Source organism: Nansenia antarctica (genome assembly GCF_963989245.1).
Source record: "Nansenia antarctica genome assembly, chromosome: 9".
Classification (NCBI taxonomy): domain Eukaryota; kingdom Metazoa; phylum Chordata; class Actinopteri; order Argentiniformes; family Microstomatidae; genus Nansenia; species Nansenia antarctica.
Genome location: NC_137679.1, coordinates 18,509,536 through 18,534,535, shown reverse-complemented (window position 1 = coordinate 18,534,535; position 25,000 = coordinate 18,509,536). Strand labels below are relative to the sequence as shown.

General features: G+C 45.9%; 1 protein-coding gene across 1 annotated transcript in view; it reads right to left on the bottom strand.

Annotated features, from left to right (window-relative positions):
* vwf (von Willebrand factor) overlaps positions 1-25,000 on the bottom strand; it is a gene marked incomplete at its 5' end in the record, with an annotated part of 44,371 nt that overhangs the window by 7,420 nt on the left and 11,951 nt on the right. Inside the window, 18 exons of the mRNA XM_080539590.1 lie at positions 12,164-12,405; positions 13,029-13,370; positions 13,895-14,084; positions 14,249-14,490; positions 15,008-15,185; positions 15,455-15,501; positions 15,685-15,849; positions 16,005-16,148; positions 17,695-17,832; positions 18,195-18,323; positions 18,478-19,675; positions 21,141-21,450; positions 21,680-21,815; positions 21,907-22,074; positions 22,227-22,383; positions 22,530-22,628; positions 22,918-23,058; positions 23,940-24,086. Coding sequence (XP_080395716.1) covers positions 12,164-12,405; positions 13,029-13,370; positions 13,895-14,084; positions 14,249-14,490; positions 15,008-15,185; positions 15,455-15,501; positions 15,685-15,849; positions 16,005-16,148; positions 17,695-17,832; positions 18,195-18,323; positions 18,478-19,675; positions 21,141-21,450; positions 21,680-21,815; positions 21,907-22,074; positions 22,227-22,383; positions 22,530-22,628; positions 22,918-23,058; positions 23,940-24,086 — 4,173 coding nt within the window. The remainder of the gene's footprint in view (positions 1-12,163; positions 12,406-13,028; positions 13,371-13,894; positions 14,085-14,248; positions 14,491-15,007; positions 15,186-15,454; positions 15,502-15,684; positions 15,850-16,004; positions 16,149-17,694; positions 17,833-18,194; positions 18,324-18,477; positions 19,676-21,140; positions 21,451-21,679; positions 21,816-21,906; positions 22,075-22,226; positions 22,384-22,529; positions 22,629-22,917; positions 23,059-23,939; positions 24,087-25,000) is intronic.

The window sequence follows — 25,000 nt, the reverse complement described above, 5'->3', positions numbered from 1 at the left end:
AGCTCAGGAGATAGCTCTATTCAAATGGTATGGAATTGGAATTCCTAGTTTGAAAGAGCAGAGTCCGTGCTAGTGAGCAGAAAATAGCGCTATTTTAGAGATATGCATTGTTAAATTACTTGGAAGCACGGAGGAAAAACGTGGTTTGAATACTAAGGGCGCTATTTTTTCTTTGGGTGAATGCATGTCTGAATTGGCGCCAATTTCTTCCTTTGTGTGAATGGAGGCAGGCTTAGTAGACACACAGGGCCTAGTAGGAAGCATGTGCCATTTTAGAAGTATTTGAATAAGATTATCTTGGCAAATAATACGTTGAACTGCATTGAAAAATAATCTTGATATTGCGGTGTCGTGAAAAGTAATCGTTTATGAAAACAAGTTGTGTTAAAAAGATTGTTTTAAAGCAGGCTACAAACACGCGGGGGTTTCCCCACAGAGAAGGACAAAGGCTAGCCCCTCCCTCTCTTCCTTCTTCTCCTGTTGTTCAAACATACAGACACGTTGCGTGTGATTGAGTGAATTGATCATCGGGGGATTTAACGTAGTTTAAAGGTATTTGTCATAGTTTGTTAAAAGTAAAGATAGATTGTGACTTTAGGTTAGATTCAAAGCATATGTGGCATTTGTGCGTGAGTCTAGACAAGGCTGCTTTCCCTGAGCAGAATCACAGCAGGGTCACAGACCCCAATAAAACGGCCCTGCCTGCTTGCATAGAATGTTGACGAGAGATCTGTAGAGATCACTCATAGATTGATGTTTTTAATTGATTGTTCTATAGTAAATTACTTTAATTAATTTAATTAATTACTTATCAGTTGAATTAATTATTCAGAGCATTCATTTTCTGTTTCCCAGAACAATTGATTGATTCCATAAGTTTTAAATCAATGTATATGATGATATAGTGAATAATTCTAACGAATCATTCATTCATTTCACTTAACAATTGATTTAGGGATAGATTGTAAAAATAAAAAAGATAGATTGAGAGTTTTAGGTAAGATAGTCATTCTGTAAAACATCTTCGGTGTGGCGGCCTCTACTGGTCGAGACACGATAGGACGTTTTTAATTCTTTACTGCCATCTGGTGGATAGAACAAGATAGGACGTTTTTAATTGTGTACTGCCCTCTGGTGGATAAAACAAGATAGGACGTTTTTAATTGTGTACTGCCCTCTGGTGGATAAAACAAGATAGGACGTTTTTAATTGTGTACTGCCCTCTAGTGGATGAAACAATATAAGACATTTTTAATTGTTTGCTGCTCTCCAGTGGACGGAATACGAATCACACTGGAACACTGGTTCTCCATCAGTGCATCCGCCTGAGGTCGACGATATAGTCTTTTACAATGATAAATGGAGGGTTACTTCAATTAATTTAAGTAATTACAAATTGATTTAATTAATTATTCAGATTATTTCATTTTCAGTTTTCACAAAACTTTGATCAATTGGTTTATAGTGGTCTAGGGATGACGTTTTCTTCCACAGGATTACATTAATGAAGTGTAAATGACTAAGTCTAGTTGATTGTGCATTCCTTCCGAGTAGCAGGTCGATTTCCTTACAGATTGTAATGAATAATTAATCATTTTATTCCTTCCCAATGACAAGTCGATTTCTTTACAGGTTGTGATTAATATTCGTGTTTTACATCTTTTTATTTGAAGTTAAGTTCTTTTTTCACAGTTCTTGATTAAAGAATAGTAGAACAGTTTCTATCTGAGGATTGATCAAGCAAGGGGTTGTGGATCAGAAAGACTTAAAGCGTGACCTGCTTTTTGTAATTTGATAATTGTGTTGAACAGCCTTTGTAGTTTAATAATTAAGTTGACCTGAACTATAATTAGTATTGATTGAGCAATTAAGTGACACATTCATGCAGAATAAGGGAAAAAACCATTTAGATTAAAACGCATACACATAGATTACATTTAAGTCAATAATACACAATACCACTGAAACAATCCGTTGTTCCGGAGTTGTAGTGTTCTGTGTGGACAGTTGACACAGTTAAGAGTTGGACTAGCATCTGTTTAGCAGATACAGCAACAGAAGGTGGGTTGTAAGGAAAGTACACCTTATAGCATATTTTCAGCATATTAAGCAGTATAAATATTTCAAACATGGGAGCCAAACCCAGTAACATTGTGAGGGCTGTTAATACAGCCAAGGGAATATTAGCAAATTCATCTCCTGTGGCTATAGTGGAAAAAATGAATCCTCTTGTTAAGGAGATTAGCGAGATATCAACGAAATGGAATATTCGTTGGGCAGACATTGAACAACCATGGCCAGCAGAGGGCACCTTTGATTTACAATTAATTGCAACATTGGAGATACTTATCAATGCACATAAGGCGCATCAAAAAGGAAAGATTAGATCAGAGAAACGCAGGTTAGAGTTAGCTATTTTAGACCTCTTCAAGGTAGAGGGGCAGAAAGTAGCATTAGCTTGGAAAGAGAAAACAGCTCACATGGATCCAGAAAAAAGAGATGAATTGGCCAAAGCAATGGAAGAGAAAGTGAACATTCCATTCTCACACACAGCTCCAATCTCCAGTCCTCCTCCCTATGCCAAGAGACTGGAGGACAATTCTCAGCGGATCTACCCTCAGGTCCCTGTCCTAAGTACGAGTGGAACCTTCACTATCAAAGATAAGGATGAAAATGTACTAGAGAGGGGAAGAGCGAAAGTGACCGTGGACTTCGAACCAGAGAACAGGTCAGGTGCCAAACAGAAAAAGAAGGAGGAGCCGAGGGGAAAAGGGGACGACAGGAGGGACAAGACGGATGACGGTGAAGATGGCAGTGGAGGAGATGGCAAAGATTCCAGTGATGACAGCAATGCACAAGGAGGCTACAGTTCTCCGATAAGAAAACTACTAGCCAGGGCCGAAAAGCAGGGAGGGAAAATACGCTATAAGAAGGGAAAAGAAGAAAATAGTTCTGAAGATGAGCAGAAGTCTCTGAAGGCAGGGAAGAGAAGAGAGAGCTTAAAGCAAAAGAAGAAGAAGCTGCAGGAAGACAGGGATGAAGAGGAGGAAGAAAGGAGGGCAAGAAAACTCCGTGCGAAAATCCTAAGAAACGAAGAGGACTACAGACAACAGCTGCAGGACCTAGACGTAGAGAGAGAAACGTGTCGTCAATCTCAAGCGGCAGCATCACCTGCATCCCGGTTGAACTCCCCAAGGTCCGGAGCGACACCAAGGCGGGAAGCGACACCAAGGCGGGAAGCGACACCAAGGCGGGAAGTAAAAACGGAGCCACAAGAGCCACAAGTAAGCGATTATGAAACAGCATCGGAAGAAGAGGAAACTCAGGGGAACTTCCCAGTGCTGATTCGAGGTAACCAGATGGAATATCGTCCTTGGAATCATACGGATCTGTCAGAAGTGATCGAAAAACTCCCAGTCCTGGAAGATGGAGGCCACCCTTGGACGGCGCAAGTCGACGTGAGATTGACAGGAACGCACGCTGCTATGGGGGATTTGAAAAGACTCTTAGCTACCATTACAGGATTGGACACCATGCAGGAAATATTGATGAAGGCGGGACTTCATAGATATATCGATACATCCGTTTATGATCCAGAACTCTTCGCAGCAAACAGAGGCAAGCTGTGGAAGGCAATCAGAGAAACATACCCTACTCACATTCACCCAGACAATGTCATTGTGAAGCCACTGGGGGGAGATGAAAATCCCCGGGGGTACGTTGCCCGTGTGCACTCTCAATGGAGAAGTGTGACAGGGAAGGATGCCGAAGATAACCCGTTAGAAAAAGCCATAATCAGGGAAAAGATTCAACAAGGTCTCCCTACCCCAGTTAAGAACAAGTTAGCAGAAGTGGTGGGCCTACGACACATGAGCAAGGCTGTTTATATAGACAACATAGCACACCAAGTAGAATTATTTAGAAAGAAGATTCAGGCACAGAAGGCACAAGACGAGGACTCACTCAGAAAACTAACTCAAGTGCAATTGACAGAAGGCAAGAAAACCAGAGAGAGAGAGCAGACTATAGCCCTACAGGTCCCATCTCAGCCACAGCAACTGCAAATTGTCCCTCCCCAGTCATACCCACAGGGGCCACAAGGGGGGAATCCATACCCACAGGGGCCACCAGGGGTGCAAGTGGTTCCATACAACCAGCCTGGCCAAGGACCACCACAAGAGGGATGGACCGCAGCACCGAGGAGGGTACTAGGACCATGTTTCGTATGCGGCCAGTATGGACACTTAAAACGCACCTGCTTTAAGAAGAACCAGGGGGGAGCAGGGGGGAAACAGAAAGGAGGAGATAAGCCCCCTGCTGCACCGGCTCCAGGAGTGGTGAACCCCTATGGAGGCCCAGCAGCTGCGCTATAGGGGTGCCCAGAAGATCCGAAAGGGGGGTGCCAGCTGGTGGTGACAAACAGGCCTGAAGATGAACCTACAATATGGGTGTCGGTCAACCAACGTCCATTAGAATTGATGGTGGACAGTGGAGCAGCCTACACCTGTCTGAAGCCTGAAGACGCCACGCACCTTCCTATGTCTGGGAAATATGTGAAGACAATCGGATTCGAGGGAATTAAACAGCTGATCCCTACCACTGAGCTTGTAAGCTTAGAGTACAAAGGACAGAGAGCAAATCTGTCAATACTTGTATCAGAACACACGCCAATAGGGCTACTAGGGAGAGATGCACTATGCCAGTTAAATTGTACCGTGAAATGCACACCGGACGGCTGTCAGGTGACAGTGCCACAAGAGAACAGACAACTGTCTGTCATGATGGACAACAACGCATCTATGGTATATTGGGTGGGAGGGCTTAGCCCAGACCTAATGGAACCAGCAAGGATGTGGGACAATTATATCCTGGCACACATGGCAGAGGCCAGAAGGCCTACTGATCCATTGCATTGTACACTCCAGTATTTTAGAGAAGTTGCAGATGCAACCCCAGATGAGTGGCTGAAGCATCAGCCAAAACAGGTACAGCTTAGTGCAAGTTGTATAATCCTAGGCCCTCAGGGAGTGGCTATGAAGATAAACAGTGACACTTATCTAGATCAGGAGCATAAGATTGAGGGTAGCATCCCTCATGTGACACTTATGATATCTGAACACTATAAGCAGAAGCATTTAGGGGCAATGATGGCAGACTCAGAAAAAGCCAGATTTGTAACGACAAAAGAAAACCCTGCTATCTGGAGGAGCATTGATGGACAGTTCACAAAACTGATGATCTCTGCTCAAGGAATAGGACATCCGCAGACTGTGAAGCTAATGAACCAGCTAATCCTTCCTGTACAAGCTGACAGAGACCTCAGAGAAGAAATGATGCAGAATGTGCCAGCCGACCTGTGGGCAAAGAACAGTACAGACATTGGATTTGTGAAATCAGCTCGTCCATTGAGAGTTGAACTCATACCGGGTGCAGAACCCCCTTGGAAAAACCAATACCCATTGAAACAGGAAGCAATTGATGGAATTGAGCCACAGATCAAAGGACTGTTAGAGGCAGGAGTCCTGAAGATAACTCAATATCCGTTAAGCAATACACCTCTTCTGCCAGTGACGAAACCTGATGGTTCATATCGTCTGGTACATGACCTACGGGCTGTGAATGAGGTAGTCGTCAGCTATCCAGCTGAAGTTCCTGATCCTCATGTGCTGTTGACTCAGATTCCATCTACAGCCAAAGTATTTACAGTGATTGATTTATGCGGGGCTTTCTTTTCTATACCTCTTAGTGTAGAAAGTCAAGGGTTATTTGGGTTTACCTACAAAGGTCAGCATTATCAATATACCAGAATGCCCCAGGGGTACAAACACAGTCCTCATGTTTTTAATCAGGTCTTAAGGGAGGACTTAGACGGGTTAGAACAGATGATAAGTAGTACTGCCATTCAGTACATGGATGACATACTCCTTTGTGCCCCAGATGAAGAAACATGTCACAGGGATTCCGTTAAACTGTTAAAGGTTTTGGCGGAGAAGGGACACAAGGTGTCTAAAAAGAAGCTACAGTATTGTCAGGAAAAGGTAACTTACTTAGGACAATCCATTACACAGGGACATCGCAGCGTCACAAATGAACATTTGGAAGCTATTCAGAAGGCTCCAAAACCACGAACGGTTAGGGAAATGATGATGTTTTTGGGCATTACTGGGTATAGTTCAGCATGGGTGGAGGATTACTCTAGACTAGTCGCTCCATTGAGGGGGATGATTAAGGAAACAGGTAGCGATAACCTCCAATCTTGCATTACTTGGACAAGGGAAGCTGATTTGGCGTTTGAGACAATTAAACACAAATTGCAAGAAGCGCCAGCTTTAGCGCTTCCAGATTATTCCAAAGAATTTGGATTGTATGTTTCTTCTTCAGCCGAGGGGAAGTATGCCTGCGCTGTTCTCACGCAACCAACAGGCATTGGACCTAGTCCACAGCCCATAGCCTATTACTCTGTCGCATATTCAGAGGTAGAAATGGGTTTCGCGCCATGTTACAGAGCAATGGCCGGGGCTTATCTTATGTACGAGAAGGCAACAGCCTTAACAATGGGGTACCCAATTACCATTCTCTGCCACCACAGTCTAAGGAACCTCTTGAATCAAGGCAAGTACACTTTGACGATGCCTAGGATTAGGGATTATTACAGGATGTTGGAAAGGGAAGATGTAACATTACTAAGATGTAACACACTTAACCCAGCAGAGACCTTGCCAACCCCAGAAGATGGGGAACCACACGATTGTGTGAAGGAAGCTACGAGGTACTCTAAGCTTAGAGCAGATCTACTAGCTTTGCCTTTAAAGGAAGCTGACGTTGAGTATTGGACTGATGGATCTTGTTACCGGGTAGGAGAACATTTACGTGCCGGGTATGCCATAGTCCGATCCCAAAATTCGGAGTTCATTGTGGAACAAGCCGAGGCTGTTCCTCAGCCTTGTTCAGCTCAGTTGGCTGAATTGATTGCCCTCACAGAAGCATGCAATTTGGGAACCGGACAAAGAGTGACAGTATACACCGACTCTGCCTATGCCCACAATGTGTGTCATTTACATGGAGCTGTATGGAAGGGACGGGGTTTTAAGAAAACTGATGGTTCGCCTATTCAGCACCACGCTCAAATCATGAAGCTGTTACAAGCCATGATGAAACCAAGGGAATTAGCCATAGTGAAGTGTGCCGCACACAGATCTGACTCATCACATGTCACACAAGGTAACAGGGCTGCAGATGATGCAGCCAAAGCTATTACAGGAGCAGACAAAGCAGGTAAAGTTCTGCTGGTCACACATGAAGTACAGTTACAGGGCATGGTCACGCTTGAGGATTTGTTGATGTTACAGAGTGAGGCAAATGCGCTAGACAAAAACTTATGGTTAACCAGAGGAGCTAGTCAGGATGACACAGGTCTATGGAGAAATCATGAGGGACTGGTTGTGGCACCCCCAGATTTATTAGGCGTACTGATACAGGAAGCCCATGGATTAGCACATGTGTCCAGGGGGGAGGTAAGACGCAAGATCACCAAGGAATATGGTTTTTGGGCTCCATATTTGTTGGAACAAATAGACCATGTCCTTGGTCAATGTGTGGTCTGTTTGAAGAACAATATCAGACCTGGAATACCAGTGGGGACTGGGCATATCCCTACCCCAAACGGGCCAATGAAACATTTAGTGATTGATTATGTGGACATGATTCAACCTATTGCAGGATACAGGTACATGCTAGTTGTAGTAGACAGGTTCAGCAGATGGGTAGAAGCTTGCCCCACTCGAAGAAAGGATGCTCAGTCTGTAGCAAAGTTCCTATGCAGGGAAGTCATGCCTAGGTTTGGAATTCCAGATAGGATATCGTCAGACAATGGTAAGGAATTTGTGGATAAGACGGTAAAGCTTATACTACAAAAGTTGGGAATCAAGCAGAGACTTGGGTGTATTTACTCACCTCAAAGCCAGGGGATAGTAGAGAGGATGAACGGGGTCCTTAAGAACCGTCTTTCTAAGGTCTGTAAGCATACAGGTCTTAATTGGTTGGAAGGACTCCCTCTTGCATTGATGGCCTGTCGTTCCAGTGAGATTCGAGGGCTGCACTTGACTCCCCATGAACTGGTAATGGGGAGGATAATGACAGCTCCCTGTGTACGAACCAGTGGGAAAGGGCCAAGTTTGGCTCTCCTGGAGAGTGACATGAAAGCCTATGTACAGTACATGACTAACCGGCAAAAGAGTATCTCTTCTTATGTGCTCCACAAACAGGAACGTGAAGAGGAGGTGAACGCACAGGAGAGGAAGGACGCGTTGCAACCGGGTGACAAGGTATACGTGAAGGTCTACAGACGGAAGTGGCACGAGGCTCGACGGGAAGGACCATACGAGGTCGTTCGGTGCACTGGGACTGCCCTCCAAATCAAGGGGTCCCCCACCTGGTATCACGTTCATCACTGCATCAAGGCACCCAATGAGGACGATGAGGGAGAACCTCGGCAGGATGGTGAGGAGATCCCTGGGGACGAGGAAGTCCACAGCTTGGACATCCAGGCTGACGAAGATGTTGGTGAGTATCTGCGCCATGATGCAGATGATGCCGGGGGCCTCGTCCCAGACCCTGTCCAGCCCACTGATGAGTGGGCCAACGGAGACCGTGAAGGATCCAGTGACTGCGACACCCTTCTTGGGGGTTCTACCGAGCCTGGTGTTGCCCCTGTTGTCACCCCTTCCGACCCTGACAATGCTCCAGACGGAGATGTCAGCAACCCGGGCGGATGCCCGGACCGAGGTACCATTGAGAGACACAGACCTGTCAGTGATACACCTCAACCAGTCAGACCCCGTAAAACACCAAGGCCAATTAGGAGGAAACTCAAGCCATGCCGTTTCAGAGACTGATATACCCCTTAGTGTTCCTACCCCATTGACTTCTTTGGACAATGTTACACTTTACTCACACACTGTTATGCCTGGACGTCAGAGAAGAATGATCATAGCAAGTAGAGCTTTTACTTGCCCACATTCACGTTGTACTATTGATGATTGTTTGATCTATACCGCCGAAGAGAGCGAGTGGTATTTATTGGATACTACATATATTACACTTGATCAGTACTCAAGCAACATGCAAGAAACTCGTGTGACATTAACTAATGTTGACCAGGAAGAGAGCTCGTATTGGTGTGCTAGACGTGATATCGGTGAACCGGTGTCTAGTAAATCCAACAATTTCAAGGACAAAATTTGTAGGACCAGGCCTGACTATCCACACCACTATAGGTTGGACTGTGAGACATTGGTGCATAAATATGTTCACGATGAGTTACCAGGAAAGGTTGAAAATGTTGCTGTGAAGGCTCCTACGAAGGCGATTGTAGTTGCTACTGACGATTATTTGTTGTATGATTCTAATCACCTGGGGACACGGTCCCACCCTAATTCTGCCACTAGTATCATGAAAGATTTTGCTTCAAAAATGAATTATTCTGATTGCTGGATTTGTCAACAGGTCCCTGTAAGTGCGTCTGCTCCTATGTTTTTCCCCATACCGTTAACTAAAGCAGAATGGCTTCATTATAATTGGCAGGGTTTAGCCCCATTTGTTTTACAGGGCAAGAACCAGAGCTCTTCTTGTCAGCCCAGCACGATTCTGGTTCCTTTAAATTCTTCCTATGCAGGTGTGGATATTGGTGTGTTGGAACGTCTGACAGCAGCGGTTAACAAACACCATAGGCCTAGCGGTGTGGGGAAGGTTATTATTGATAGGCTTACACATTTGTCACAACCAACAGGTCCGAAGAAGATATATATTATCCAAGCTATGTTCGCTCAATTAAATGGTACTGTATTGAGTCCTCATCTGTCATGTTCTGGGAGTGTGACTTCTACACGGTGGAGGGGTTCAGTTGTTATTTCTGGATTAAAATGTAAAGTTGTTGATTGTGCTATGGTGCCTCAAATGAAATTACATGATACCAATACTACCAGACGGCAGAGAGGCACCACGCAGCTTAAAGTCATGCCTCTCGTAAATGTTACAACCTGTATTGACATTCAAGTACGGCCCAAGATCAGCTCGGTTCGTCAGTTAGGGGCTGCGTCTTGTATAGGTGGAACCATTTTCTCGTATCCTGGTACGGAGCTTCAACTCCCGGAACATGTGTTTCTTGTGTGTGATAATGATGCATTCTCTAAGCTTCCTGCTTTGATTGAGGGTGGTTGTTATTTGGCTCATCTGATACCTTTGATTAGGAAAGTTACTCGGGAGGAGATGTCTGTACTTCACAAACAAGCAACCCATCGTAGTCGTAGGGCGTTGTCTACCGCTCAGAAGTTTTTTGGCCTAATATTCCCAAGTTATGGTGTCTACAACACTCAGACTGAATTAAGTGCCTTATCATCCGTTCTTGAAAAACACATTAATGCTTCGGATGCTGTAGTGTCTGCCCTGGCCACTGAATTGACTGAAACTAAGAATGTAGCTCTCCAAAATAGAATGGCTTTGGACATTATTTTGGCCAGTCAGGGTGGTACTTGTGCTTTGATAGGCGGTGAATGCTGCAGTTATATTTCGGATTCTGGTAACGCTTTGCATGATTTTCATGAATCTAACAAGAAGGGTGTAGAGGATTTACATAAAGAACACGGTTGGAATATGTTAGATTTCTTTGATTCTGCTTTTTCAGGTATTGGTAATATGATCAGGTCCGTCGCTATTATTTTTGTTGTCATTATCATCTGTATTATGTTACTTGGTATTTTGATCAAATGTTTTGGAAAGTGTATTTCGGATGTTCCTATTAATGCTTTAATGTTGACCAACGTAGCTGATGAGCAAAAGCTGGATTCTGTTTTGCTTTCTGATTTTGTTTCCTCTTTTGATGATTTGTTTATTAAGTGATGTTTTATGATTATTTGCTTCGATTACTGTTTGTTTCTTTCTATATCATGTGGTTGATGTCAGTTGAGAAGTGGTGTGGTGGTTATGCAAAGATAGGAAAGCGGTTCTGTTCCTAGCACAACGAAGAAAACACTCTTGACTGGGAAAGGATATCAATCTGAGAAAGCGGTAAAGGCTGTTCTCCAACTGGGTTCATGTGCTAGTAACCTCTGTCCCTGGCGCTTCAAGGACAAAGAAAACATCGGTCGTTGGAAGTTTCTATATTAATTTGTGCATGATGGACTGTGTTTAGTTTAATTGTGATTGTTATTTTCAAGATTCTTTTTGTTATTGGTTGATTTCTATTTTTTGCATGATGTCTTTGGGTTCTTATTAGTTATTTTTTATTTTTTATTTTTAATTTTTTATTTTTTTATTTTTTTTTATGTTTTCTTAGCTGTGATATGTGGGGTTTGTGTTTTTGTTTTGGTTTATGTGATCATTTAGTTTCGGAACACCCTCTGGGTGGTCCGAGGGGGGATGTGTAGTATATTTTTACACATTAATAGCCTTCTTATATTCACGTATATTTTACACATATATTCACGTATATTTTACACATATTACACGTATATTTTTATTGCTTCGGATACACTTTGTTAAATACTTTTATTGTTTCAATACAAAAGATCTCGGGAAGATCTTTTCAGTTGTCGCGCATGCGCTGACACACACACACGAATTGTCGCACAATGCGCTGACACACACACACGAATTGTCGCACAATGCGCAGTCACACACACACACGCATATGCACGCCCCCGAGGGTCTAGGCCAATCAGAGGCCTAGAAGGAAGGCTATAAAACTCTGAGCTCAAGGCTCGAGCGGCCTGCTCTTGACTACCTCGATTCACGTTGTGACTGTTCAATGTGCCTGTAATCTGAAGACCCAACCTTTTTTGAATAAATACTTTTAAAACTTTGGCCAGGAGTTTACACCTCTTCTTGTATCATTGAAACAGAGAAATATTCGACACCTGTAAATCAGAAATTTGAACTCCCGCCATTGTAAGTCATTGAATGTCATTCAGTCACTGTCAGTGAAGCGTTGTTTGTTTGTCCGAGTTTTCAAAGGGGGCGTGGCTTAGCGATAGGTCTATTGGCGACAGCTCTTTTCACCAGACCGTGTCACATTATTATGGTATATGGTTTTTGTGGTACCTCTTGACAACTAACCCTTCTTTTACAAGGTATAACACACACACACACCGCTCTCTTTGTTTCTCACCGGGTGTGTGTGTCCGTGCTGGTCGACACACTGACTGCAGGCGTCTGGTGACACACACTCCCCCCTGAGCAGCACGGTTCCTCCCGGACAGAAACACCCCTCTGTGGGCGTGTCCATGCACATAGACCCGTTCCCCCTAGCAGCCCCCCAGTCTCCTACAGGCCCCGCGTTGATGCTGCTGCAGTCCTCCACACACCCTGTCCGACACGCATCATACTCCATGGAGCTGGGGCACTGCAGGGCTGCAACAGACAACACACACACAGTTACTTCTACTACTACTACTACTACACACACATACACACACACGCATGCACGCAGACACACACACACACAGTTACTACTACTACTACTACTACTACTACTACACACACATACACACACACACACAGTTACTTCTACTACTACTACTACTACTACTACTACTACTACTACACACACATACACACACACGCACGCACGCAGACACACACACACACAGTTACTACTACTACTACTACTACTACACACACATACACACACGCACGCACGCAGACACACACACACACACACACACACACACACACAGTTACTTCTACTACTACTACTACACACACATACACACACACACACAGTTACTTCTACTACTACTACTACTACTACTACACACACATACACACACACACGCACACACACACACACACACACACACACACACACACACACAGTTACTACTACTACTACTACTACTACTACTACTACTACTACTACTACACACACACACACACACAGTTACTACTACTACTACTACTACTACACACACACACACACACACACACACACACAGTTACTACTACTACTACTACTACTACCACTACACACTCACGGCAGAGGTGAGGGCTCCTCCAGTCGACACACACGCCTCTCTGTCGGCAGAGGTGTGTGTAGGTGGAGATGAGCTCGCACACGTCTGCCTCCTGACAGGCCTGCTCCTCACACCTGGCCAGGAACAGCTGGAGGGGGACGTGGGCGTGACACGGGGAGAACACCTCAGAGCGCAGAGCCTGACACCCCAGCGCCGCCCCGGACACACACACCGCCTGGCGCCGCGGCACACACACACCGCCCGACCCGGCAACCGTCCAATCAGAGACGAACGCTCCTTGGTCGGATGTGACGCTGCCGTTACGCAGAGAGAGATCGCTCGCCTTGTCCTCCTCACACGACCCTGAAGGAGAGAGAGAGGGGCGGGGGGGGGGGGGGGGGAGACAGAGAGAGACAGAGAGAGAGAGAGACAGAGAGAGAGACAGAGCGACAGAGAGAGAGAGACACAGAGAGAGAGAGACAGAGAGAGAGAGAGTGAGAGACAGACATTGAGAGAGAGAGAGAGAGAGAGAGAGAGAGAGAGAGACAGAGAGACAGACAGAGAGAGAGAGAGAGACAGAGAGAGAGAGAGAAACAGAGAGAGAGAGAGAGAGATTACATTGCCATGAACTGTGAAAAGTTAACAAGATACAACAATTATTCAGCTGTATAATTGAAGACAAATATTGTGTCACTACGAAAAGCAGTGGCGGCGGTTCGGTTGGTTGGGCGGTGTCTGTATATGTGTGTGTGTGTGTGTGTGTGTGTGTGTGTGTGTGTGTGCGTGCGTGTCTGTGTGTGTGTGTGTGTGTGTGTGTGTGTGTGTGTGTGTGTGTGTGTGTGTGTGTGTGTGTGTGCGTGCGTGTCTGTGTGTGTATGTGTATTTACCACAGAGTCCAGCTGTGTGGTTGCTTGTGGTGGAGCTGGTGAGTGTGATGGTGAACTCGTTGCTCTGGGGGGTAAATGCCAGGATGTAACCGTCCTCTGATCTCAGCTGCAGCATCACTCCCCCGTAACGCACCACCTCCACACCACCAGACCGCAATGGGAGAGAGACCTTCTCACCATCCACAGTTACCTACGCACACACACACACACACATACAGACACACACACAGTTAACACACCACCTAGATCGCCCTGAGAGACATACACACAGACACAGACACACATAGACACACACACACACGCACACATACAGACACACACACACGCGTGCACACACACACACACACAGGTTACCGTCATGTCATCCTGTAGCAGCAGTGTCTTGCGTCCGTATGTCACTTCCATGGTCCTCATGCAGACCTGGTTGTGATTGGCTGCTCCCTGACAAGGTCCGCTGTGGAGCTTGACCTCTGAACCTAGCCTGCTGCCACCGGCAACCGTGAGCAGTGTGTAAGAGCAGAGCCCCTCCCCCTCCAGTCTGAGGGCCATGCCATCAAACCTCACCACGTGATTGGTGGAGCTGCCCATGCACACACCTGACAACACACGTACACAATATAATAATAATAATAATAATAATAATAATAATAATAATAATAATAATAATAATAATAAATGCCATTGAGCTGACGTTTTTATCCAAAGCGAATTACATTGCAGTGAGTGCATACATTTTTCAGTATATATGGTCACAGCGGGAAAAATGTATTACAATAGTAAGTGTGTGTGTGTGCGTGTGTGTGTGTGTGTGTTGTAGAGGATTTTTAACATGTATGAATTCTGTAAAATGGGAATATGTCTGTCCATTTCACTCAGAATGTAGACTAGTATAACTGTAGTGGCTGTAACTGTGCCCATAGGATTGTTAAAAGTTAATCTCTGTCCTGTTTATGAACACTCTCTCCTGAGTTGAACACTCACTGGAGAACGGTTTCATAAACATTTATGGCATGCAGACTCCTATCGCTGTTGTGTCTATGTTGACACTATACAAGAGACGTGTTGTCTCATTTAAATCCACGACAGTGTGTGTATGTGTGTGTGTGTACTCACAAGGGCACTCCCAGTGGCAGCCACAGCTCCCCTGTACTTTGACAGGTGGCAGGTTGTTCCGGCAGGCTGGTGGTTCCAGTCTGTCACAGTTGACCTTGTGGCTCTGGACCGTGACCACGCCACTGGGGTGGCACAGCAGAGAGTGGCAACCATCCTCCAACAACCACGACTCGCCAGGCTACACACACACACATATGCACACACACATACACATACGCACACATATACGCACCATCACACGCACGCACACACACACATATATGCACGCACACACACACGCACATGCACACACACACACACACACACACACACAGAGTTAACACACCACCTATACACAGACATATACACATAAACATACAAACACACACACACACACACACACACACACAGCTGGACATCACAAATACAGTATACTGTGATACCATGCTGGATGGACATGTAGCTCACCTTCCTCTGTTTCCCATTATCATCAACACACACTCCAGGGGGACCAGCTGAGAGAGAACACACACAATCACCATCATCATCATCATCATCATCCTCATCACCATCATCCTCATCCTCATCCTCATGTACTGTATAAAGCAAAGCCCCCTTCAGAGGGTTTCAGCTTAACAATGTCCCAGTGTGTGTGTGTGTGTGTGTGTGTGTGTGTGTGTGTGTGTGTGTGTGTGTACCTCTACATAGTCTCTCTGTATAACCATGGTCCAGAGTCAAAAGCATCAGCAGTTGCTCAAAGCTGTTCAGGTGCAGTGTGTTGTCTTGGTTGCCATGACCACCGAGAACGCTCAGTTCAGCCCTGTCATAGCCCGGCCCCACGCCGATGGGGAACACCGACACACCTGGGAGACAGAAAGAAAAGAAGAAAAAGGAAGGAAAAAGAATGAAGACACAGTGAATGATGAGTGTTCAAATACAGTAGAACTGAATGACACCTCATCAATAGGAACAGTTGGCTCTCATGTCTGTCTCTCGATGATGATGTCAGCGGTCTCACCTGCAGTCAGCGCCTCATTGGCGGCCTCCTGGACATCGTCAGTCGACCTGTCAATCACGAGCATCACCACCACCTTGGCCACTCCCGCTCGCCCCCCGCTGGCTGGGGAAATGGCCATCTGAACGGCGAATCGCAGTGCGGCACCTGACCAGGGGTGGCACAATCGAAGGAGATGATTCTCAGAGGGGGATTGTGTGTGAGTGTGTGTGTGTGTGTGTGTATATCTGACCCTCTCACACAGGTCAGGGCAACAGCCTCCTTTGCTGGACAGAGCCACCAGCTAACATCTAGAGGGGCCAGACGGACTCTCATGGACCTTCATCAACATCAACAACAACAACACTGGACTGGTCTGAAACTCCAGGGAAAACTGGCATGTCTTCCCACAGCTGATCACTCTGTTTCCCATTCTTTTCTAAAAAACACTGCACTCGATGAGGACATTGTCATATTCACAACCAAGGCCAGATTACAAGTCCTTCCTACCAGACTCAACCTCTCTATTTGGTTTCCCTCCACTCAGGTTCCTCATTGCTTGCACCACACCACAGAACAGGTTACAGAAACACTTTCACATATCTTGAATGGCTGTTATGTTTACAAAGGAATGTATATAGCACGTCATGACAGAATTGTGAGCCTAATAGTAAAGGACATATCACTCCACTTCCCAGTTACAGTGAAAATGTATACACATGCTTGTGTCAATGCATCCATGTTCAATTTCTGTAATGACCAATGTCACTTTTCACAGTTGTCTGCCAACACACCAGATGTTGTTGTTGTTAATGAAGAGTCCAGAGAGGTGTCTGTATTAGAGGTAGCATGCACCTTTGATATAAGCCTAGAGGAAGCCTTCATGACTAAGGTCATGAAATACCAGCAGCTTGTAGACACCATCTCAGAGCTAGGCTATAGGTGTACGCTATTAGTCTTTATATTTGGCAGTCTTGGACATGTGCACAGATTGGTTGTCAGAGGACTACGTCTACTGGGAATGTCCAAGGGAGAAGCAAAAAGGCTCAGCAAGTATTGCTCTGTCTCTGCGATTATTGGCAGCCGCCAAATATGGCGGAGACGGTGTTACTTGTACCCGTGAGTCTTGTCCTGTTGTATGTGAAAGACATTGTCCATGTCTGTTTGTGAATGCATCCCATTTGTGCCTTCAGTATTTGTGTCCTTGTATACTTGTTTCTATGTGGACAGAAATAAATGATTAAAATGTGTGTGTGCGTGTGTGTGTGTGTGTGTGTGCGTGTGTGTGCGTGTGTGTGTGCATGCGTGCATGCACACGTGTATGTGTCTGAGTGTATACTTCTACACATTCTATATGTACAGTGTACACACATTCTATGTACAGTAGGTGTGTGTGTGTGTGTGTGTGTGTGTGAGTGTGTGTGTGTGTGTTGGAGCAAGTTATTGCTCCATATCTGCAATTATCAGTAGCCGCTCAATATGGAGACGGCGTTGCTTTTTGTACCCTTAGAGTAGATACTGTTTTACAGTTATGCTATTGTATCTGTTAACCCACATTTGAAACATCCTCTGTGTTAATATTATATGTGTACGATGGTTGGTGTACAGTCACAAACATAAATGAATGACTCCCAATGAACTGATTGCACTGTTAGTGTTTATGTCCTTAATGCACTTTGTATTTATGTGGACATAAATAAAGCATTTGAGTTACCCAGTGCAGGAGGGCTGTCTGTCCCACTGTGTAGGTTGTCCACCAGTTGTAGGAGGGACGTCTTGCTCTGCTCCTTCCTCCAGGGCAACTCCACGACGCTGCTCTCCCCGTACCTCACCACACTCACCTGGTTCTGCCCTGCACGCACACACACACACACACACACACACACACACACACACACACACATACACATACACACACACACACACACACACACACACACACACACACACACATACACATCAAGACAACAAGATCACAGCCATGGACACTATATACTATTAGGAATCAAGAACACAATCCAACCAAGTTTGAATCATCTTCATTACAAAAAACTAAAAACAGCAAAGAAGTAGAATGATGAGGGTTTCCAACAATAGCAAGAATTGTCTGCGTTTTACCTGGTCTGTCAGTATTTTGGATTTAGTGATCTAGGTATTTATTACAGTTATTGTTGCAATTTGAGGACGATACAGAGACTGAATGGACTGTCGTACCTAGTGTCGTTCCTAGGTCGGCGCTGTTGATGAAAGCTTTCACAAACGTCTTCATGTCCTCAAAGTGTCTGTTGTTCTGTGCCCCGCCCCTCAACAGGAACAGCACGTCCATAGGCTTGTGGCATGGCACTGATAGAGGACACAGATAGAGGGCACAGGGTGTCATTAGCCAATCAGAGGAGAGATCAGGGGCAGTGACACCCCCTACACCCCCTTCACATTCAAACATAAATTTCACAGTTCCCTGTGTGTGTGTGTGTGTGTGTGTGTGTGTGTGTGTTACCTGACGGGGGCAGAGTGGTCCGAGGGGCCAGTGTGGGGAGGATGAGCGGTGGCAGGGTGGGTGAGCGAGGAGTGTATGTGGTGTGCGTGATGTTGATGACTCGCTGGACCAGGGATCTCAGTCCGTTGTAGTCCTCCACCATGAGGGGGCGCTCTGGGCTACTGAGTGGAAACAGGTCATACTCGCTCACACGCTGGCCCACCCCGATGGGATACACACGGGTGGAGGTCTGAGAGGAGGGGGGGCGTGTCACCGTGTCGGTGGGGGGGTTCTCTGTCACCAGGAACACCAGCTGCGGGGGTGTCGGGAGGGAGGAGGGCCGCTGTGTGGTCACCTGCTCGAACACGGTGTTCATAGCAGCCCCTGTGTTGGTCTTGGCTCCGCCCCTCCAGCGGATTTCCCGCAGTCGCTGTTGCCACATGGTTCTTTGTTGTCGCACCTCCCAACGACGGATCTCCACGGTAACGGTGACCGAGTACTGGATGACCGTGACGCGTATGGTCTCCTCCTCCTCGGACAGCCGTGAGATCACTTCCTCCAGAAAGAGCAGCGATTGGTTGAATCCCGCCTCGCCCACCGCGTCCGAACCCTCCAGGATGAACGTCACTTCTTTCGAGGGCGCGAGGGGAGAGGGGGAGAAGGAGGGGGAGAGGGGGGCGGTCGTAGGGGACAGGCGGCCAACCGGGCGGGCAGGAGAAGGGGTGTTAGGGGCTAGGTTGTGAGTGGGGTTGGGCTCCAGACGGGGGGGGTGCGTGGTGGTGGTCGTCCCCAGGCTAGGCTTGGCCGCGGTGGGCTTGGCCGGGGGAGGTTTGGGCACCTCAGGCTCCAGCCCCAGGGTACAGAGGTGGTTGGTCAACTCCAGGAGGTTGTCGGACAGCTCCCCCGTGCTGCTCAGGATGTACGCTCTGTTGTCTGGGTTGGCCTTGGTGATTTCGTTCACCTGCGCCATGTTGATCTCCGGCCCCAGGGCCACGGTCAGGGTGGTGATGCCCTTCTTGCGGAGCAGCTTGGTGGTGGAGCGGAGGGAGCGGGGGTTGGTGCTGGCGGTCAGGATGATGGCCACGCGCCCGGCGTGCTCCCGCTTGTTCTTGTCGTAGATGTTGATGGCCAGGTATTTGATGGCCTCGTCCAGGAACGCCGCGTCCCCCCCGCTGTAATGCAGCTCACGCACCGTCTTCTTAAACAGCCACTTCTGAACCTGCAGGCCCGAGAGACAGCGACCTTTGTTTAGTTAAGTTAGTTAGGCCTTAGTTATATGTGACGGCAGCTAATGAAAGGGGGAACACGAATGTTCTGACTTTTATTCTGAAAGATTGAACACCAATGACACACTCGCAGGTCAACTGACACAGCTTGTTTTGTGAGCCTGCTAACAATGTAAAGTAGTGTTATAGTTAACTATTGTCGTGGATTTAAATGAGACTCGAGATAGCTTTACTTTAAATCTAAGTATAATATTTATTAAAAGAAAATGGTCTTTCACAACTCTGCCGCTTCTTAGAGAATGTCTTCTTAGCTGATATATTATTTTAAAAAAACAGACCTCTACCTCTATCCCAATCCAACCAGAGAGCTATGAATTATTCCCAGATCTTAATGTCCTCCAAGGTACATTCCCCCCATTGAAAATGAAAGGAGGCGTATTAATCTCACCCTAAAGTCAAAAACATTCATGCTCCAAGCTTCTGCTTCTGTGTCATCCTAAATACTAACCGTGACAGATTGTTTATAATGACAAAGCTATACCGCCAAATAATCCAATCTGTAAACCTTTCCTTGACATATACTCCCTCAGATGTCCTTTTCTCCGCCCAGTAAAGCCTCTCTTTAAATATATAAATATATATAAAAACATACCTCTCTATAAATATAATCTGTTCATGCTAACTCCTTGGATTCAGGATGTGTCATTCAGGGTGTAAAAATGATAATTTGAGTGAAATAAACAGTTGACAGCGAATAACTAGTTATATGCTTGCAACCCTCAATTGGCTACATAGAGTCCTTAGGTAGAAGGTCAGGGTTATAGTCAGGGGTGCCATATTTTCTTTCCATGTTTCTTTCTTTTTTTTTCTTGTGTTTTATAATGTTTTATAATCACTCTTGTATATTGTAAAAAGGTATGTGTTAAGTCGTTAAAAAAGGTTACGGACCTACCAAAGGTAAAACTTGCAGAGTAGGTCTTTTAAGGCCTTTATGTAACTCTTGACCTTCATTTTACAAGTGGCATAAATCCTTGAAAATGTACATCATTATTGGAAGACTGTAGTCAGTTAGCACAGGAGGTGGTAAAAACCTCCTCTTAAAATGTGAGACCTCAAACAGCATGGGATCATGAAAAAGTGGTATAGGCCTACACCCATTCGATTTTTAGAGGAGAATAATCTGATACCTATAATATGAGTAGATTTCCCTCTAATAAAGGAAAAACATGATCATTATCTCATACTTTCATGTTGATATCACATAGGGCTTCTGTGTTAAGATCAACATAATAGTGCTAACATTTCACATGGTTAACTTGAGCATATTATTATTATTATTATTATTATTAGGAGGAAAAGATGGAGGGCTCAGTATTATCAATGGTTCAGGATAAGTTAAAACAGATGTTGGTCAAGTCAAACGAGTCAGTGACTACGATGAAAGACCATGTTTATTACCTGCATGTCATAGGTCTTGACTCCAGAGTGGTAGAGCAGAACTGTAGCGCGTGTGTGAGCAGAGCCCATGCGGAAGGGTTCGACCACCCCCAGGATGAACTGTTTGGCAGCCTGGAAGTCCTCCTCGCTCAGCGCTGCCGAGCCGTCCAATAGGAAGGCCAGGTCCATGGCGCGGTCGCAACCGCCCTCTGGCATCATGGTGGTGAAGGGCAGGCCGGTGGTGGAGGTGAAGGCGGGGGCAGGGGTCGGAGTGGAGAACATGTCCGGAGGAGGACACACCTCACAGCTCAGGGTGTCGTACTCACAGTGGCTGCAGCACACACACACAAACACACACGTGCGCACACACACACAAGCACACACAAACAGATGTAAGCAAACTACACATGCCTTGGGGGAACCAAGAGCAAAAATAACTGTACACTGTGTGTATTTCTGTTCTTTGTGCATGGGTTAGGGTGTGTTTGTGTGTGTGTGTGTGTGTGTGTGTGTGTGTGTGTGTGTGTGAGTGTGTGTGTGTGTGTGTGTGTGTGTGTTACCATATCTGACAGTGCTGAGGGTCGTTGTGGTTCAGGATGACCTTGTTGCCAGGGGAGATTCTCTCGCCCTCGTGGACACACACCCGGCAGTGGGAGGGGTCAACACACTGCATGGCCACCTCGTCCAATAGCTGGCCTGCGGAGGAGAGGAGAAAGGGTTATCTATTTGTACAGTGCAATGTGTGAGAGTAAGAGTGTATGTGTGTGTGTGTGTGTGTGTGTGTTACCTGGGGGACAGTTGGCGTGGCAGCCCTCCACACAGGTGAGTGGGCAGGGGAGGGGCTCTGGGTGCTGGCACGTGATTGGACAGGCAGAGCCACAGGTGTTATACCTCCACTGACATAACTCTGCCCCCACAGCTGTCCCTGGAGAATTCAGCTCCTCACAGCTCATGGCTAAGAAACACACACACACACACACACACACACACACACACACAGAGACACATCCATAAATGCGCTCAACACACAAAATGGACATACAGGTCACGCAGGTGCAGTCTTTCTCAGACTACTGTACACACAGAGGGGGGTGTGGCCTGACTCACGGCAAAGATCATTGGACCTCCAGCTGACGGACACGCCCCTCTCGGAGCACGCCTGAGCGTAGGCTGAGATGACGTCACAGAAACACACACAGTCGCCGACTGACGGACAGGAGCACGCCGCCTCCACACACATCTCTATGTAGGGCTCTGCATCCACCTAGGGAGGGGGACACAACGTCTCAGTCATTCACATAGGTTATATGAGTGGTAATAACAGAGAGTGTGGGTGTTAACATCATTTTTGAATGTATTATGGTGTATTATTTATTATGTCCTCTGTGTCGTATCGTATGGGTGATCCACCTGGCTGTTGCACTCCCTGAAGAGGGCGCTAGTGAGCACACGGCACGACTGCTCCACTGTTACGAGCTTCACAATGTTCTCACTGCAGGGAGAGGGCAGCTACACACACACACACACACACACACACGTGAGAGTCAGTAGGCGAGATGAGAGAGGCTGCTTTTGTTGCATAATTCAGATTCTATTTAATTGTCATCGGCAGAGTACAAAGTACAGAGACAATGAAACGCGTTCGGCATCTAGCCAGATATTAGCAATAGTGCATAATACAAAAGCCATAAAAAGAGTGGACAGTTATATGTAGAGTGTGATATGTACAGACAAGGCTATAATTGTAATTGCGGTAAATGATTCGTGTGAGGACACGGTTGCTATAGCGATGTCCTACCTGCGTGACGTCGGCACAGCTGGGTTTGACCTTCCAGGAGTTGCCAAAGTGGGCGGAGTCCACCTCCAGCTGGTTGTTGCTGCTCAGCAGGTCGTTATTAATGTTCCCGTCAAAGTTACCACACAGACCACACACACGCTCCTACACACACACAGGCAGGCACACACGAGCACATGCATGCACACACGCACGCACGCACACACAGGCAAAGGCACACACAGGCAAAGGCACACCACACAGGCACACACACACACACACAGGCACAAGCACAGGCACAGGCGCACGCACACACACACACACACACACACACACACACACACAGTTAAGAGATATATATATATATATATATATATATATATATTCACACAAGAGTCAGAGAATCATGTAGTAGACACCATATCAACACAGAGCAGGTATGGAGCAGCAGAGTAGTAGTAAGTATAGTGCGATTCCCAACCTATGAGCCCCGGCCCTCTGGCCCCCCGACTGCGAGGGTACTGCAAGTGAGCCACCAAATCATGGCCAACATCTTTTTGTTTTTGTTTTAGTTTTATGTTTTTTTTACAAAAACATTGTAATAAAAAAATAAATATCATGGTACTGTATTTTTTCTTTAAAACCTTCGAAAATGCATCATCAGTGTGATACCGATATATAGGAACCGATAGATAGGAAGTAGTAGTATAGTATAGTAGTTACCCTGTATGGCGCAGCAGAGTAGTAGTAGTATAGTATAGTATTACCCTGTATGGAGCATTAGAGTAGTAGTAGTATAGTATTACCCTGTATGGAGCAGCAGAGTAGTAGTAAGTATAGTATAGTTAGTATTACCTTGTATGGAGCAGCAGAGTAGTAGTAGTAAGTATAGTATAGTAGTATTACCCTGTATGGAGCATTAGAGTAGTAGTAGTATAGTTAGTATTACCCTGTATGGAGCAGCAGAGTAGTAGTAGTAGTATAGTATAGTAGTATTACCCTGTATGGAGCAGCAGTGTAGTAGTAGTATAGTATAGTAGTATTACCCTGTATTGGGCTGAGATGTGCACTAGCAGGTGGGTCCTCTGGTCCCAGCTGATGCTGATGTGTTTGCCCAGCAGCAGGATGTAGAACTGACCAGAGTGGATGATCTCCACCTCTGTGCCCTTCAGCACCGGCCTCCTCATCTTCACCTACAGAGATGGAGAGTGTTATAGGAAAATGTACGCTAGATGATTATTACCTAATAGATTGCATCCAGCATCCTCTACGGTTTGCCTAATAACATCCTAAACCAATTCCAATACGTCCAGAACTCTGTTGCCCGTCTCCACTCACCGCCGTGACCACATCACCCCTGTTGTCCAAAACCTACACTGGCTCCCAGTCAAATACAGGATCCGATTCAAGATCCTACTCACCACTTACAAAGCCTGGCCCCCTCCTACCTTGCCGACCTTCCCATGTGTCCCCAGCACTACCTTAATTAGGCCCCTATACTTTCTTTTATTTATTCTTTTTGTTTCTTTTTATTATTACTACTCGAGTTTGTGAAGCGTCTTTGAGTGGCTAGAAAAGCGCTATATAAGTCTAATGTGTTATTATTATTATTATTATTATTATTATTATTATTATTATTATAGGAAAGGTTCACTTAGAATACTGTACTGTATTTTCACTGAACTGTTGTGCTACTGTCATTCTCCATTATATGTGAATCATATGCGAACGGAAGCACATCGAACGCAAGGGTCGTGTGTAAAAGACGGTCTTTGAAGATGCGCAGACCAAACCAAGTACTTACTGTCAGACTGTAAGCACTCAGAGTCTCCTTATTTGGAGACTGTCCAACCAAGACATGATACTGTCCAACCAGACATGATTGATCATAACTGCTGACGTTAAGGGTTGAGTAATGCTGTGGGAACCATCTGACCTGGTTTGCATATCCTGTTAGTTCCTGTATAAGCAGGACTAACTATATAAAGAGGCCTGCCGTTGACGTTCGAGGGGACAGTTGGGGCATGCTTCCTTAGCGTCTCTTAACTGTGCTTGAAGTCATATGTCAGTACTCTCTTTAGTGAAATAAAGAAATAGATTTCCATAA